Below are 18,663 nucleotides of genomic sequence, written 5' to 3' on the forward strand. Positions count from 1 at the left end.
GGCTTCGGACGGGTGTTGGTAGTGGCTGGCTTCGGACGGATGTTGGTAGTGGCTGGCTTCGGACGGGTGTTGGTAGTGGCTGGCTTCGGACGGGTGTTGGTAGTGGCTGGCTTCGGACGGGTGTTGGTAGTGGCTGGCTTCGGACGGGTGTTGGTAGTGGCTGGCTTCGGACGGATGTTGGTAGTGGCTGGCTTCAGGCGGGTGTTGGTAGTGGCTGGCTTCGGACGGGTGTTGGTAGTGGCTGGCTTCGGACGGGTGTTGGTAGTGGCTGGCTTCGGACGGGTGTTGGTAGTGGCTGGCTTCGGACGGGTGTTGGTAGTGGCTGGCTTCGGACGGGTGTTGGTAGTGGCTGGCTTCGGACGCGTGTTGGTAGTGGCTGGCTTCGGACGGGTGTTGGTAGTGGCTGGCTTCGGACGGGTGTTGGTAGTGGCTGGCTTCGGACGGGTGTTGGTAGTGGCTGGCTTCGGACGGGTGTTGGTAGTGGCTGGCTTCGGACGCGTGTTGGTAGTGGCTGGCTTCGGACGGGTGTTGGTAGTGGCTGGCTTCGGACGGGTGTTGGTAGTGGCTGGCTTCGGACGGGTGTTGGTAGTGGCTGGCTTCGGACGGGTGTTGGTAGTGGCTGGCTTCGGACGGGTGTTGGTAGTGGCTGGCTTCGGACGCGTGTTGGTAGTGGCTGGCTTCGGACGGGTGTTGGTAGTGGCTGGCTTCGGACGGGTGTTGGTAGTGGCTGGCTTCGGACGGGTGTTGGTAGTGGCTGGCTTCGGACGCGTGTTGGTAGTGGCTGCGGGTGTTGGTAGTGGCTGGCTTCGGACGGGTGTTGGTAGTGGCTGCCTTCGGACGGGTGTTGGTAGTGGCTGGCTTCGGACGGGTGTTGGTAGTGGCTGGCTTCGGACGGGTGTTGGTAGTGGCTGGCTTCAGACGGGTGTTGGTAGTGACTGGCTTCGGACGGGTGTTGGTAGTGGCTGGCTTCGGACGGGTGTTGGTAGTGGCTGGCTTCGGATGGGTGTTGGTAGTGGCTGGCTTCGGACGGGTGTTGGTAGTGGCTGGCTTCGGACGGGTGTTGGTAGTGGCTGGCTTCGGACGGGTGTTGGTAGTGGCTGGCTTCGGACGGGTGTTGGTAGTGGCTGGCTTCGGACGGGTGTTGGTAGTGGCTGGTTTCGGACGGGTGTTGGTAGTGGCTGGCTTCGGACGGGTGTTGGTAGTGGCTGGCTTCGGACGGGTGTTGGTGGTGTCTGGCTTCGGACGGGTGTTGGTAGTGGCTGGCTTCAGGCGGGTGTTGGTAGTGGCTGGCTTCGGACGGGTGTTGGTAGTGGCTGGCTTCGGACGGGTGTTGGTAGTGGCTGGCTTCAGACGGGTGTTGGTAATGGCTGGCTTCGGACGGGTGTTGGTAGTGGCTGGCTTCGGACGGGTGTTGGTAGTGTCTGGCTTCGGACGGGTGTTGGTAGTGGCTGGCTTCAGGCGGGTGTTGGTAGTGGCTGGCTTCGGACGGGTGTTGGTAGTGGCTGGCTTCAGGCGGGTGTTGGTAGTGGCTGGCTTCAGGCGGGTGTTGGTAGTGGCTGGCTTCAGGCGGGTGTTGGTAGTGGCTGGCTTCGGACGGGTGTTGCTAGTGGCTGGCTTTGGACGCGTGTTGGTAGTGGCTGGCTTCGGACGGGTGTTGCTAGTGGCTGGCTTCGGGCGGGACCTCCTGCACTCTCCGCTCTGACTGTGTGCGCAACGCGGAGGTGATTACTACTCTCCGCTCTGACTGTGTGCGCAATGCGGAGGTGATTACTACTCTCCGCTCTGACTGTGTGCGCAACGCAGAGGTGATTACTACTCTCCGCTCTGACTGTGTGCGCAACGCGGAGGTCTCTGACTGTGTGCGCAACGCGGAGGTGATTACTACTCTCTGCTCTGACTGTGTGCGCAACGCGGAGGTGATTACTACTCTCCGCTCGGCTTAGCTCAGTCACGTCTCCCAAGATACGTTGTGGTGAATGCCTTCAGATTGCATAAGGAAGCGTGGGTTTGAAACATGTCCTCTCCGCTCAATCATTTCCAGGGGACCTTAGAAGATCAAATCATTGAGGCCAACCCGGCTATGGAGTCTTTCGGTAACGCCAAGACGCTGAGAAATGATAACTCCTCGCGTTTTGTAAGTATCACCTGTAAACCTTTTTTTTTTTTCAAATAGTTTTATTAGGCATTGATACAACATATGATTTACAGTTTCAATACATTGCCTAATACGTAAACATTTTAACTTTTTCTGGGGTAAAGAAGGGGCAACCTTGGTTGTCCTAGAAGAAGGGGTCCTCTAAGAGTGAGGATAGAGGGGAAGGAGAGGAGGGAGAGGGTGGGGGGGGGTTGGGAGTTCACATCCCGGGGGCCCTAAATCTGTGGCCCTTGGACCCTGTGAGTTGGCACAGGGGTTCGGGGGGAGTCTGGTTTCCTACTAAGGCCTTCATCTGTTGAGGAGCCACCAGGGTTCCCATATCGTGTCGAAGGCGATAAGCTTTTGCCTTATCATGGCCGTCAACTTTTCCATTATCATCACTTCATTGATCCTTTTTTTAATGGAATTTTTGGATGGTGTTGTTTGTCTCTTCCAGGATGCCGCTATCTCGCATCTGGCCGCAGTTAAAATATGGGAGATTAATTTCCCAGTTGTCCGGACAATACCTGGTATTGGCCTTGCAAGTAGGAAGGTCTGCGGTTCTATAGGCAGTTCTAGGTCTGTGACCTCTTTTATCAAATTTTGGACCTTGGTCCAGTACTTAACAATTTCCGGACAGGTCCACCAGATGTGGGCCATGTCCCCTCTATGACCGCAGCCTCTCCAACATAAATCTGACGCCAGGGGGTAGATCTGGTTCAACCTCGCTGGGGTGAGGTACCAGTGGAAGAGAATTTTATATATATTCTCCTTTGTTATGGTGCATACGGACGTACCTGAGGCGGCCTGCCAAATTTCCTCCCAAATCTCCCTTTCTATTGTGATATTCAGGTCTGCCGCCCATTTGAGCATGTAATCATGATCTTGGGTGTCTGTTGAATTTTCTAGAATGGAATATATATCGGAGATTAATCCCCTTTGATATGTGTTCGCTTGACACAGTCGTTCGAACTTTGTAAGGGAGGGGAATTCTGGGGTTGGACACACCTTTTGGGCAAAATGACGGATTTGTAGGTATTTGAATGTGTCCAGTTCCCTAATTTTATATTTGGCTTTAACTTCTTGGTAGCTCAGGAGCGTGTTCAGGCTCAGAAGGTCCGCGATCGTCCCGATCCCCCTTTCTTTTAAACGGTCGTATAGCTTAGAACCGCATCCCGGAGGGAATTTTGGGTTATTGGTTAGGGGCGTGAGTTGTGGGTTAGCTGAGCACAGCCCGAATCTGGTCTTGTGTTTTGACCATACTTCCCATGTAAACATGGACGCTTGTAGTTTTAGGTTGTGCGTCTGCTTATCTCCTTTATCTAAGCTCCATAGGCATGCCTGCAGAGAAGGCATTCTGGCATATTTAGATTCAATATCGATCCAGCAATGTTTGGCTGGGTCGGCATTCCACATAACAGCTTGTTTCAATTGTGCTGCTATGTAATATTTATGTACACTGGCGACACACTTTATTCGAGCTTGGCTAGTCCCACGAATTCGGGTATACCCGGGTGTATTGAGGTTTGTGACTGTTTTCTGCCCGAGTGCATTGAGTTATTTTCCAAGCAGGGATTGAAGCATTTTATTCCCGCTGGCTGCAATACTGCACAATATATATATATATACTGCATTACAATTCATGAATTTATGCCATCTGGTAGACACGCGAAGCATTGCAGCCTATTAAATCCTAATCATTATCATTTAACAGATCAGCCGCCCATCAGCCAGGCATGAACCCAGGCTGGGAAGGCAAATGCAACGGGGCTTGTCAGAGGTGAGGAGTGGCGCATTCCAGGTATCTGCCAGGTACATACCGGGTATTTGCTCGAATAAAGTGTGTCGGTGCAGTATATCTGGGACAGCCATACCTCCCCTTCCTCTTGGTGCCAACAGGACCGATCTTGCTACTCTGGGCCTTTTGCCCTGCCAAATGAAGTTAAACATTCTGTTTTGTATGCTCTTGAGATCAGCGCCAGGCACATGGACCGGGAGTGTCTGAAAGTAGTATAAAAGTCTAGGGAGAATATTCATCTTAACGGAGATCATTCTCCCAATCCATGATATCTGGTAACCTTGCCACTGTTCCAAATCTTTCTTAATTGTACCCCAAAGTGCTGGGTAGTTATCTTGGTATAGAGCTCTGTAGTGTCTTGATATATTTACCCCCAAATATTTAATACATGCAGGACACCACCGGTAATTGAAATTTAGTTTAAGTAATTTCACTTCCTCATCTGGTAGGCTGATATTTAAGGCCTCCGATTTTCCATTGTTTATTTTGTACCCAGACACTTTACCAAAATCCGATAGTTCTCTTTGAAGGTTCGGAAGAGAAGTTTGGGGTCTGGTCAGGGTCAGAATGATATCGTCGGCGAATAGGGATATTTTAAAATTTGTTTCACCTATCTCGACACCCTGTATATTTATATTGTTTCGAATTTTGGTCGCAAGTGGTTCAATCGTGAGGGCGAAAAGAAGAGGGGATAAGGGGCAGCCCTGCCTTGTGCCATTTTTGATTTGAAATCTCTCGCCCGTTCCACCTGGGAGTTTAACCGCGGCGGAAGGGTTCTGGTAGAGAGCCCGGACTCCTTCCAGGAACTTATCTTTGAAGCCAAATTTTTCCAAGGCCTTGTCTAGGAATAACCAGTCTATCCTATCGAATGCCTTCTCTGCATCTAGGCTCAGTATCATCGTTCTTGTTTTGGACATATGGGCATGGTCAATTATGTTTATTATTTTTCGCGTATTGTCCGCTGCTTGGCGTCCTGAGACGAATCCAACTTGGTCTGAGTGGCTAAGTCTGGGTAATATGGGGTTTAGCCTATTCGCAAGTATTTTACTGTACAGTTTTAAATCGTTATTCAGAAGAGATATGGGCCTATAACTTCCACATTGGGTTGGGTCCTTCCCTTCCTTGTGGATTATTGCTAAGTTAGCTGAGGACATAGAGTTTGGTATTGGGGTCCCCTCCATGAAGGAGTTAAATAGGTTTAGGAGATGAGGTGTCAGTATGGGTAGGAACTTCTTATAGTAGGAATTTGTATAGCCGTCAGGTCCCGGCGCTTTGGAGGATTTGGATGCTTTTACGGCCGCTGACAGTTCTTCCACTGTTATTTTACCGTTTAGCCTTTCGTTCTCCTCCTCTGTCAGGGAGGGGAGGTTACAGTCGGCAAGGTAATTTGTTATTGATGTTTCTGCGGTTAACTTTGGAATAGCGGAGTTGGATCTCAGATTGTATAATTTGGTGTAGAATTTGGTAAATTCCTCCGCTATTTTTTTCTCATTATAGACTATCTCACCAGACCTATTCTTGATCGCTGTAATCTGTGATCTTTTTTGTATGCCTCTTAACTTGCTAGCAAGAAGTCTATCAGCTTTGTTCCCTTTGTCGTAATACTTCTGGCTCGTCCATTTTAAAGCTTTTTCTACATTTTCTAATTGTATATCTTTTAGTTTAACTCTGGCAGCTGTTAGTAATTTGTAGATTTTCCGGGACGGGTTTTGTTTATGTTGCTGTTCTAGTTGTATAATTTTGTCAGTGAGCTCTTTGGTTAGTTTTACTTTGGCTTTCTTCCTATATGATGCTATCGAGATAAGTTGGCCCCTGATAGCCGCTTTGTGGGCTTCCCACAGGGTAGCTGGGGAGTCCACCGAGCCTAGATTTAGTCTGAAATAATTCTTTAGGGCTCTTTTGATCTCTTTTTCTATCTCTTTATTGTTTAAGAGAGAGTCGTTTAGTCTCCAATTATATGTGAATGTTTTTACAAATGGGGCCGTGAGAATGAGAGAAATCGGGGCGTGATCGGACCATGTGATTGGGCCAATATCTGTGTTGGTTGTTGCTTCTAGAACATTCTTGGTAGCAAGGAAACAGTCAATACGGGAATAGGTCTGGTGAGGGGCCGAGAAAAATGTATAATCTCTTTGTCCCTGATGTTGTGCTCTCCAAATATCTACTAGAGAGAATTCCTTTATAATGTCCCTAAAGCTTTTCCCCAATCTTATTGCTTGGGGCGGATGCGGCCGTCCCAGTGTGGTTGATTTGTCCTCTACTGGGTTTGGAACCATGTTTAAATCTCCTCCTATTATCAGGGAGGATAAATATTCCGGATCAATCTCTTCTAGGACTTTTCTGAGGAAGATCGGCTGATTCTCATTAGGGGCATAGAGGTTGATCAGGGCGATCACGGATCCCGCCAGAGAGCCATACACCACAACAAATCTACCCTCTGGGTCCGTTGTGACTTTTGTTAAATTGAAGGGGGTGCCTTGCCTGATCAAAATGGCCACTCCCCGTTTTTTGCTACTGAATGTTGAGTAGTAACTCATAGGGTAAGCATTTTGGAAAGTTTTGGGTGGCTCCTGCGCCGTAAAGTGTGTCTCCTGGAGAAAGACAATATCACCATTGAGCCTTTTTAATTCTTGAAGGGCTAGCCTTCTTTTCCTATTATTCTGTAGTCCCTTTACATTAAGGGACACTAGTTTAATTGGTCCTTGCTTAGCCATTATCTCCTTTGTCTATGTGGGATTTTTTTTTTTTTTTCCCCCCCCTCGGAAGGATCAGTGGCTGGGTGTTCAGTTAGATGTTACTCTTGTCTTTTATGGGCCTTAGTTGACCAGGGTGTGGGGGGGGGGGGGAGAGGGTGGGAGGGGGCCTGCTGGGAAAGTATCAGCAGGTAACAGTAAGAGATGAAAGTAGACCTTGTTCTGGTCTTAATAGATCAAGACCGACCTAACGGGTAGTCGTTTGTCGGGTAAAAAACCCTTGGGGGGTGGGTCCGGTGACGGTAACCGTCCGAAGTGGGCGAGGTAGAGACCCTATAGTTCAATATTTTACCCGCTTTTCCCCTACATTTTCTCGGTGAAGAGAGGGGGGCGCAGGGGTGGAGCTTATGTAATAGGGGTAGTGGGTGGATAGGGTAGGTTTGGGGGGTGGGTGGGGATGGGGAAGGGGAAATAGTCAGCAAGGGTTAGGGACAGGGATATATCTTGGCCCTTTATACTTGATTTCTTCTGCTAGGTCCTAAATAGTCCCCTTATGTTCGAGTATGTATCTTGTTTAATGTGGGTTGGCCTACGTTGGCGGGGGTGTTACTTTTATCCCTAATGTCCATCCTAAGGGATGTAGCTATCCTTGGCGGTTATGAGTTGGCCTCCTGGATAGTTCTGGAACTGGGTGGGGGGGTCTAGGAGAGGGGGGTAGGAGGGAAGGGGTAGGAGGGAGGGAAGAGAGGGAAGAGTGTTCTTTTTGACAGGATTTACATTGGGAGTGGTAGCTCCATTTATACATTCTTGATTTACTTATTACTTTAATGATAGACCATTCCACGTTTATGGTTCTGTGCATTTTCCTTTGTCGTAGTATCAGGAGAGAGGTAGCAGTAGACGAACTCTTTAGCATTATATATATCTTCTACTATGTAGCATATAACCGTGAATATCTTTAAGTCTAGTGTCAGTGCCTCTTCCTGGACATCCTTCATTCTGATTAGGGATAGGGGGCTAGGATGGGGAGGGGGTAGGGGGGAGAGGGAGGGGGGGGGGGGGTGGGGGGTGGGGGGGGGGGAGAGGGAGGGGCGGGGTGGGGGGGGGAGAGGGAGGGGGGGATGGGGGTAGGAGGGTGGTGGGGGCGGGAGGGGAGGAGGGGAGGGGAACTGGAGGGGGGAGGGGGGGGAGCAGGGGGGGGAGGGGGGGGAGCAGGGTGTGGGAAGGAGGGGAGCAGGGGGTGGGGGGGGTGGGGGGGGGGGGGCGGGGAGGGGGTAGGGAGTGGGTAGGGAGAGGGGGGGCAAGGGGAGTACATGTACATGGCTTCATTTGTCTAAAACATACTTTCTACAATGTGTGATCCTCAGTGGTATAGAGTACCAAAAATGACAACATTTACCTCAACGCGCTGTAGAGTTCGTATGTGTGACCCTTTCAGTTGACATTTAGCATTACATTCCATGTATTTACTATTATTTCCCGTCTGGTTATTTCTACCTTTTGACCAGGGGGGTATATATATATATATATATTTCCCCCTCCCCTCCTCTAGGTCTTAAACTCTTTATTCCTTTGGGAAGGAAATGGTAAGGGGAGGGGGGAACTGGAGGGGACGGGGACGTGGGAGAGTAAGGGTGAAGGAGGTAGGGGAGAAGGGGGAGGAAGGGGGAGGGGGATTGGGGGTGGGAATAGGGATGGGGGTGGGAATAGGGATGGGGGGGTGGGAATAGGGATGGGGGGGAGGGAGGGAACAGGGGGGACACCTATATATGAACTTTCTGCAATGTGTACTCCTCTGTGGTAAAGCGTCTGTACATCAATGTGCTATCATGGGTATGGCCCTTTGATTGACATTCAGCAAATCAGTACACATATATACTATTGTTTCACGTTGGCATATATCCACTTTTTGATCAGGGGGGGAGTTTCTCTCTAGGTCTTAAAATCTTTATATCGTTGGGGGGGAGGTAGAGGAGGGGAGGGGGCGAGGAGAAGGGGGGGAAGGGGGGGGGGACGGAGGCACGGTAAGGGGGGGGGTGGGGGGTAGGCGTAGGGGGGGGGAAGGCATGGGGGGGATGAGGAGGGAGTACATACATAACTTCTAAGCTCTGGTGCATATTTTTATTACATTTCTTCCCTGTTTCGTCAGGGGTAACCATAGCCATTCTTTTTCAGTGAAGCGTTCCTGCTTTGGGGCTTCAGATCAGCAGAATTTCTTCAGTTTTCAAGTTTTTTTTTTTTTTTTTTTTTTTTAATGAGATATGAGTTAAGGCAGGGGAGGAAGGGTAGGGGTGTGGGGGTTAGCGGGGGGGCGCGAGGGGAAGCATGCAAGCGGCTTCCTCCGTTAAACTATAATCTTATGTTAACCGGGGTGGGGGTAAGGGAGGGGGGGAAATGCGGGATGGGTAGTTTTAACAGGGGAATTGATTTATCAATTAACTTTTACACAACTGGAAACAATAATTAACTACATTTCTAACATGCCTGCCTATCAACTTTAATTAGGATTACCAACTGGCGACCTACTAGGTCTTTAAACTAGATTGGGTTACAGACCCGTTCAGCGAGCAATCCACGTTCTGAGGTCCTCTGGGTTTAGAGTTCGGGGGCTTAGTCTTTCCCACCGGCAGGGACTGCGTCGTCGTCAGGTCCGCAGGTTGCGCGGCTGGTCTGTGACCCGGTCCCTGCTAGGGAAGTAACAAGCGGTGGGCACCACGGCTCCTCTCCCTTCACTCCGGGGAGGAACGGATGGTACGCCGGTCGCGGTCGGGAAGAGACGAAGACTCGCGAGGTTCCTGTTGATCACTTGTGTTGGTGTGCGGCGGTCGTCGGTCGGTCTGCGTTGCGGTTGCCTCCGTCTCGGGTGAGTACCTCTGGGCTTTTTTTTTCCCCCTTTGTCACAGGGGGGATGTCTTCGGGGGCTGGAAAGGAGTGTCGGATGCCTCCATGGTCGTGGAGGTGCAGCTTTCCACAGAGGCTGCTACTTCATGTTCGTGTGGCGTTGTCCCGCGAGTCTTACCGATGCTCGGACCGGGGGATCATCAGGTTCCTGGTTCGGGGGGTGGCGTTCTTTATTTTCCCAGGAGGCAGGGGGGGGTTAATCCAAGGGCTTGGACCAGTGGGGTCATGTCTTCGGGGTATCTGATAGTATAGAATTTTCCCTTGTGGTGGATTGTCAATCTGAAAGGAAACCCCCATTTATATTTTATTCCCTTTTCTCGTAATAGTAGAGTTAAGGGGCGTAATCCTTTGCGTCTATCCACGGTCTTTTTGGACAGGTCAGTGTAGACTTGGATGTCCTCCCCCTGGAATTGTATGGGGTCTTTCTCACGGCATGCAGACATAATTTTTTCTTTGGCCGTGTAACTATGCATGCGGATGATCACGTCCCTTCTTCTGTTTGGGTCCTCGGATCTCGGGCCTAGAGCGCGATGGGCTCTATCAATTTCGAGCTCTCTCTCGTCCAGGCCTTCACATACGGTGGTGATGAATTCTTTGAGGTATCCCCGGATCTGATTAGGGAGGACCTCCTCCGGGACCCCGCGCAGTCTAATATTCTGGCGGCGGTCCCGGTTCTCTTGATCCTCGAGCCCATCTTTGAGTGCGTTCACCTCCGCTCCGAGACGGGTGATTTCCTCATCCGCTTCCTTCTGGTGAGTGAGGGCCTCCTCTAGTCTGGCCTCCAGGGATGCAGTCCGTTTGGTGAGCCCTGTTATATCTCGCTTCAATTCGTCGACCGCCTCTCTCAGGTCTGACTGCAGGGATCTACACAGTTTGCTGTGAAGTTCTTCCAGATAGGCCTTTGTGATCCCCTGCTCTGCCGTCATTATATCGGGAGGGTTCACTTGGCTTGTTGTAGCCGGCCTGGCGGCTCGTGCGCCGGGCGGGGAGGCGCCATCTTGTTTTCTGGCGGTGGCCTCTGTGCTCTGTTTTGACGGGGTGAAAAACTTCGCAACCCCAGGTCCCGTCTGGTTTTTCGGTTTTTGGGACATCCCTGCTTGTTTAGGGGTCCGTCCTGTGTCTTTTGGTGTCTTAATTTTCGGGGTAAATTTAGTTAATATTCGTTTTATTTATGTGGGTCTCTGGAGCTCTCCTCTTACCCCTCCGTCTTGGCTGACGTCATCGACACGCCCCCCACCTGTAAACCTTTTTAATTATTTTTATTTTACACAGGATTGAAGCCGGGGGTCCCCTCCTTCCCGCAGATACAGACATCCGCTGTGAGCACCGGTATCTCCTGCAAGTTTAAAGCTCCCGCTTCACGTGGGCCAATGGGAAGCCGCACCGGATGACATCACGGCTTCCTGTTGGCCCGCAGGGTGCGGGAGCTCTGAAAAGAAGTCAGTATGTGAACCCAGCTAGCCAAGCGGAGAGGCTACCGGTGCCCCCTATGGAGGTCTGTATCTCCGGGCGCAGGGGGTCCCTGAAGATGAAATGAATGGGGTTCCGCTACAGAGACCCCCGCCTCAAACCTGTGTTAAAAAATAAAAATCGCTCGTTTGGATTGCCTCTTCACACTGCTCTCTCCCTGCTCTGGGAAATCCCGCAGCCCCCCAAGCCGGTCAGGTCACTATGTCCAGAGAGGTAATACCGATATACACATACACTCCCAGAGAGGTAATACCGGTATACACATACACACCCAGAGAGGTAATACCGGTATACACATACACGCCCAGAGAGGTAATACTGGTATACACATACATGTCCAGAGAGGTAATACCGGTATACACATACACGCCCAGAGAGGTAATACTGGTATACACATACACGTCCAGAGAGGTAATACCGGTATACACATACACGTCCAGAGAGATAATACCGGTATACACATACACTCCCAGAGAGGTAATACCGGTATACACATACACGCCCAGAGAGGTAATACCGGTATACACATACACGCTCAGAGAGGTAATACCGGTATACACATACACGCCCAGAGAGGTAATACCGGTATACACATACACGCCCAGAGAGGTAATACCGATATACACATACACGTCCAGAGAGGTAATACCGGTATACACATACACGTCCAGAGAGATAATACCGGTATACACATACACTCCCAGAGAGGTAATACCGGTATACACATACATGCCCAGAGAAGTAATACTGGTATACACATACACTCCCAGAGAGGTAATACCGGTATACACATACACGCCCTGAGAGGTAATACCGGTATACACATACACGCCCAGAGAGGTAATACCGGGTATACACATACACGCCCAGAGAGGTAATACTGGTATACACATACACGCCCAGAGAGGTAATACCGGTATACACATACACGTCCAGAGAGTAATACCGGTATACACGCCCAGAGAGGTAATACCGCTATACACATACACGCCCAGAGAGGTAATACCGGTATACACATACACGCCCAGAGAGGTAATACCGGTATTACACATACACGTCCAGAGAGGTAATACCGGTATACACAGACACACCCAGAGAGGTACTACCGGTATACACATACACGCCCAGAGAGGTAATACCGGTATACACATACACGCCCAGAGAGGTAATACCGGTATACACATACACGCCCAGAGAGGTAATACCGGTATACAACTACACTCCCAGAGAGGTAATACCGGTATACACATACACGCCCAGAGAGGTAATACCGGTATACACATACACGCCCAGAGAGGTAATACCGGTATACACATACACGCCCAGAGAGGTAATACTGGTATACACATACACGCCCAGAGAGGTAATACCGGTATACATATACATGTCCAGAGCGGTAATACCGGTATACACATTCACGCCCAGGGAGGTAATACCGGTATACACATACACGCCCAGACAGGTAATACCGGTATACACATACACGCCCAGAGAGGTAATACCGGAATACACATACACGCCCAGACAGGTAATACCGGTATACACATACATGTCCAGAGAGGTAATACCGGAATACACATACACGTCCAGATAGGTGATACCGGTATACACATACATGCCCAGAGAGGTAATACTGGTATACACATACACGCCCAGAGAGGTAATACCGGTATACACATACCTGCCCAGAGAGGTAATACCGGTATACACATACACGCCCAGAGAGGTAATACCGGTATACACATACCTGCCCAGAGAGGTAATACCGGTATACACATACACGCCCAGAGAGGTAATAACGGTATACACATACACACCCAGAGAGGTAATACCGGTATACACATACACACCCAGAGAGGTAATACCGGTATACACATACACACCCAGAGAGGTAATACCGGTATACACATACACGCCCAGAGAGGTAATACCGATATACACACACGCCCAGAGAGGTAATACCGGTATACACATACACGCCCAGAGAGGTAATACCGGTATACACATACATGTCCAGTATTACCTCTAATCTTTTACTGAACAGTGTCCAGGACGCTCCGACTCAATGCTACACACCTGGCAACCCAAGGGAGGCTCAACTCCACTCCTCAAACTCCCCCCCCCCCCCCCCCTCCCATCATGTCAGGTTTTCTGGATATCCCAGCTTCAGCACAGGTGGTTCAATCAGAGGCTCGACTGAGCGTCTGATTGAGCCAACTGTGCTGAAGCAGGGACTGATGGAGTCACCTGTTCTGAAGCAGGGATATCATGAAAATCGGACCTGTTGGAGGCTCTAGGACTGGCGTTGAGCAGCCCCTGCCCTCAGGCGTTTAAAAAAAAACCAAGAATACCGATTTTTCCCCTCTCATTTTATTTTCACAGGGAAAGTTCATCCGTATCCTTTTCGGGCCGACAGGGAAACTGGCGTCCGCAGACATCGATATCTGTAAGTAAAGTAATTCAGGGGTAATCCCACTTAGCATGCAAAAAAAATGTGTCGCTGTAACCACGGCTTCGCCTGCTGCATGAAATCACTCTTTCACTTTTCATTTCACTTTGTCCTATCTGCTGACTGTGAAAAATGAACAAGTTTCTATTTTTACCGGATCCTGCGTTATGCAAATGTGACCTGGGTTTTTTTTTTTTCTTATTCTAAAAATAACTACGTTTCTATTTTCTTCGGGCTCCGTGAAGCCCTAGTCACCCCCTTATTGCCCTTCCTTATTTTATCTGCTTGGCTAATGACCGGGAGACGCCGTCATCTGAACAAAACAGCTAAAGGGGATTTATTTGATTTGATTTGAATCGACCATTTCCCTGAGCTTATTATGCAAGAGGTTGGGTAGAGGTCGTAAAACCTGCCGCAATATATGGTTTCTATAGAGAAAAGAAAAGTGAAAACAATGAGGAATTTTAAATGTGTGTAAAATATTTGCTGTGGTTAAATCCCTTACGTTCCCCCTGACATCAGCATGTAATTGCTTGTAATCCACGTTGGTTATAGGAGGTTCGGGGCGTTTACAGGCTACGTTGTATACACCCCTCTCCAACAGACCCTACACACAGGGGTGGCCAGCTCCAGTCCTCAAGGTCCACCAACAGGTCAGGTTTTCATGGTACCCCTGCTTCAGCACAGGTGGTTCAATCTGAGCCCTTGATTGAGCCTCCTGTGCTGAAGCAGGGATTTCCTTATAACCTGCCCTTTTGGTGGCCCTTGAGGACTGGTAGTTGACTGAGCCACCTGTGCTGAAGCAGGGATATCCTGTCTGTTGGTGGCCCTTGAGAATGGCGTTGGCCACCCCTGCCTTAACCAGTAATACGTTTGAGTTTATTCTCCTGGGCTGTGCGCACACACAGGCCTAGATGATTTGTGAGGTTCTTGGGGTCCCTGGATAAGATCTTACAGACCAAATAAAATAACGTTCCCCCCCCCCCCTCCCCCCTTGGAAGGAAGCAGGGGGTCTCCGGAGCTGAACCCACGTTATTTTCCGTTCTGGGGACCCCCCTGCATCCCGAGATACAGACCTACGTAGGGTGCGCCGGTATCTCTCTGCAGGTTTAAATGTCCTGCTCACGCTGGCCAATCGGATGATGTCACGGCTTCCTATTGGCTCGTGTTAAATCTGCCATTTCTGTAGCCCCACCTAGCCCCGTCTGCAGAGATACCGACACCGCAGTCGGCGGTATCTCAGGAAGCAGGGCGTCCCCAGAGCTTAAATTAACGCGGCTCCGCTCCGGAGACCCCCGGCTTCAATCCTAAAACTACATCACAAAAAATGGAAATGATACAAAACTAACATACTTCAAAAGTCCAGCGCGTCCAGCGCGTCCAGCGCATCCAGCAAGGGGGTTAATGCCCCAAACACCAGCAACAACCAGTACAAAAGCAGTTGAAGCTGGGCGCATGATTATCATTTGTATTAACTTTATTAAATCACCTGACATGCCGACGTTTCGGTGCAACGTGAACCTTCATGAGAGCTCAAAAGACGATGTGGTTAATACTAATGGTCTTTTATGCTCTATTGAAGGTCCATCTTAAACAGGAACGGCCATCATTTCCCCTGAGTTTACGCCTTATTCACTATTTGTGTCCAACTGGGAGTAACGCCTTTGGAGGTGCCATTTTACCTGGCCCCGCGCTCTGCTCCGGCCAACTTCCGAAATCAAATTAACCGCCACAACATTTAAACTGTGATTGCCTGGGGAGGGCCCAGGGCCTCTGTAAGTGCCGGCATCTCCTCCTGCTACCGTGCGACGATGCGACATAACGTGATGCCAGGGCAGACAAGAGCCCCTGCGTGTCACTTGTCATCATCACGCGACGTCAAGGCAACACGTGATAGCAGGAGGAGATGCCGGCACTGGTGGAGGTAAGAGGCCCCACATGCACACAGTGCACCGTGGCCCCGCCAAACCCCCAGCCGGCCCCGAGTCACGCTAACGGAGCTTTGTGAATCTCGGCCACGGAGCCTCTTAGAACTACCTTGTACGGTTTGTTTGTTTTTTCAGATCTCTTGGAAAAATCGAGAGTGATTTTCCAGCAGCCGGGGGAGAGAAGTTACCATGTGTACTACCAGATTCTCTCTGGGAAGAAGCCAGAGCTTCAAGGTGAGGCCGGACCATCAGGTCGTGAGCTGATGAAAGGGAAAGGCGGTTATTTATTAAGCCTCCTGGCGGCAACATTTGGGACAAAGCCAGTGCAAAATAATTGGATCAGAGGAAACATGTCACCTGATTACAACGGGATTCCTTGATTTTTGGTAAATCTGGGTCTGTCTGCTGGATTGCCTCAAATTTGCAGCCGAGAGACTTAAGTAAATAGACCCCATTGATGTTTTTTACTATGTACCATGGACCATGTATGATACCGGGAGGTCTTCTGTACCATGGGCCTTGTATGATACTGGAAAGTCTTTTCTACCATGGACCTTGTATGATATCAGGTCTTCTGTACCATGGACCTTGTATGATAATGAGTGTGCTGTACCATGGACCTTGTATGATAACGTGTTTTCTGTAACATGGACCTTGTATAATACTGGAAGGTGTTTTATACCATGGACCTTGCATGATACCACAAGGTCTTCTGTACCATGGATCTTGTATGATATCAGGTCTTCTGTATCATGGATCTTGTATGATAACTTGTCTTCTGTAGCATTGCCTTGTATGATACTGGAAGGTGTTTTGTACCATGGACCTTGTATGATACTAGAAGGTCTTCTATTCCATGGATCGTGTATGATAGCGGGTCTTCTGTAGCATGCACCTTGTATGATACTGGAAAGTCTTTTCTACCATGGACCTTGTATGATATCAGGTCTTCTGTACCATGAACCTTGTATGATAATGAGTCTGCTGTACCATGGACCTTGTATGATAACGTGTTTTCTGTAACATGGACCTTGTATAATACTGGAAGGTGTTTTATACCATGGACCTTGCATGATACCACAAGGTCTTCTGTACCATGGATCTTGTATGATATCAGGTCTTCTGTATCATGGATCTTGTATGATAACTTGTCTTCTGTAGCATTGCCTTGTATGATACTGGAAGGTGTTTTGTACCATGGACCTTGTATGATACTAGAAGGTCTTCTATTCCATGAATCGTGTATGATAGCGGGTCTTCTGTAGCATGCACCTTGTATGATCCCAAAAGGTCTTCAGTACTATGGACCTTGTATGATATCAGAAGGTCTTCTGTAGCATAGACTTTTTATTGTAGCATAAGATCTTCTGTAACATGGACTTCATAAGATAGAAAAAAGTCTGCAGGGCTGTGACTACTTGATCGCTTGTGTACTGGTCACGTAATTGAGACACTTTTTCATATTCTGATCATCCAGGTGAGATAATAGATACTAATTTTTCCCATTTTAAGGTTACGTTTGAAACACCTGTCTCCTTCCTGTGGTTTTCACATGAAATGCACCGTGCAAAGACTTTGCTTCTTCCATAGTGATTTGACCTAACCAGCTCTTGTGTCACCTGGATGTGCCATTACAGACATGCTGCTGCTATCCACCAATCCCTATGACTACCACTTCTGTTCGCAAGGGGTTACGACCGTGGACAACCTGGACGATGGAGAGGAGCTCATGGCCACTGATGTAAGTAACTTATTACAACCCAACACCAAAGGAAATGACGGTTTACTGTATACAAAGAGCAGGGTGGAAACCTGTCAGTAGAGGGGCAGCATTAATGAGTGAATTAAAGAGTGGTTATAAAAGTGAAGAAAGAGGGAGAAGTAAGGAGGAGATACACACACAAACACTATATATATATATTCACAGAAACACACACACACACACACACAAACACTATATATATATATTCACAGAAACACACACACACACACACACACTATATATATATATTCACAGTAACACACAGACACATACTATATATATTCATAGACACACACACACATATATAGAAATGAAATTACAACTGAATTATGTATAATTAAATAACAGGACCGATATATATATATATATATAGCTGGGTACACTGAATTTTGTGATTAGTAATCTAAAACTTGTATAACACGCATTCCCAGGAAACTTCAATAAGTGTTCAAAAAGTATTACCTACATTTTATATATATATATATATATATATATATATATATATATATATATATATACACACACACACATACATATATATACACACATACAGGCACACACATACAATAGACATATATGGTAGGCACACCTCAGCAGCATAACTGTAATACAAGTGCACGTGTCATACAAATCAAATAATAGGGATCAAAACGATTGTATTAATCAAAACCAATAACCAATATTTCCGTCCACTGTGGGACCTCCTGAGGATGTCAGGACCTCCTGAGGATGTCAGGACCTCCTGAGGATGTCAGGACCTCCTGAGGATGGAAGGACCTCCTGAGGTTGGAAGGACCTCCTGAGGATGGAAGGACCTCCTGAGGATGTCAGGACCTCCTGAGGATGGAAGGACCTCCTGAGGTTGGAAGGATCTCCTGAGGATGGAAGGATCGCCTGAGAATGTAAGGACTTCCTAAGGAGGGAAGGATCGCTTGAGGATGGAAGGACTTCCTGAGGATGGAAGCAACTCCTGAGGAAGGTCCTACAGTGGACCGAAATGTTGGTTATTGGTTTTGAGTAATACACAAACACAGACGCCTAGTTAACATACACCCACATATATACATAAGTACATGTTAACGCCACGATACCCATATGCATGTTCTCCCTCTTGTACAGCATGCCATGGACATCTTGGGCTTCAGCCCGGAGGAGAAGATGGCCAGCTATAAAATAGTGGGCGCCGTGATGCACTTCGGGAACATGAAGTTCAAGCAAAAGCAGAGGGAGGAGCAGGCTGAGGCGGACGGCACAGAAAGTGAGAGCGCGTTTCGCGTCCCTGTTAGAATTGCTGCCATCAGGGCCAACCAATAGAAAACTGCGATGCCATCTCCCAATAATGTTGTGGCTTTCTATTGGCTGATGGAGCCATATTGTTTTTCCTGGACAGGTAATATTGTTAGGGAAATTAAAAGGTGGTGGGGCGACTTCTGTATTCGCTGAAGCGACAGATTAGGACGTTTTCTGCCCGGAATTTCCCATTTAAGTGAACGGGCAATTTCGCCTGACCAATCTCTTTTTGCCGGAT

The 18,663-nt window shown here is 48.7% G+C and overlaps 1 protein-coding gene across 2 annotated transcripts in view; it reads left to right on the plus strand.

Moving 5' to 3' along the window:
* MYH7B (myosin heavy chain 7B) overlaps positions 1-18,663 on the plus strand; it is a 101,265-nt gene that overhangs the window by 41,865 nt on the left and 40,737 nt on the right. For both annotated transcript variants that reach the window (XM_075572478.1, XM_075572479.1), the window contains 5 exons: positions 2,042-2,134; positions 13,379-13,442; positions 15,509-15,607; positions 17,011-17,114; positions 18,255-18,393. In XM_075572478.1, coding sequence (XP_075428593.1) covers positions 2,042-2,134; positions 13,379-13,442; positions 15,509-15,607; positions 17,011-17,114; positions 18,255-18,393 — 499 coding nt within the window. The remainder of the gene's footprint in view (positions 1-2,041; positions 2,135-13,378; positions 13,443-15,508; positions 15,608-17,010; positions 17,115-18,254; positions 18,394-18,663) is intronic.

Source organism: Ascaphus truei, chromosome 15 (genome assembly GCF_040206685.1).
Source record: "Ascaphus truei isolate aAscTru1 chromosome 15, aAscTru1.hap1, whole genome shotgun sequence".
In the NCBI taxonomy this organism is placed as follows: Eukaryota; Metazoa; Chordata; class Amphibia; order Anura; family Ascaphidae; genus Ascaphus; species Ascaphus truei.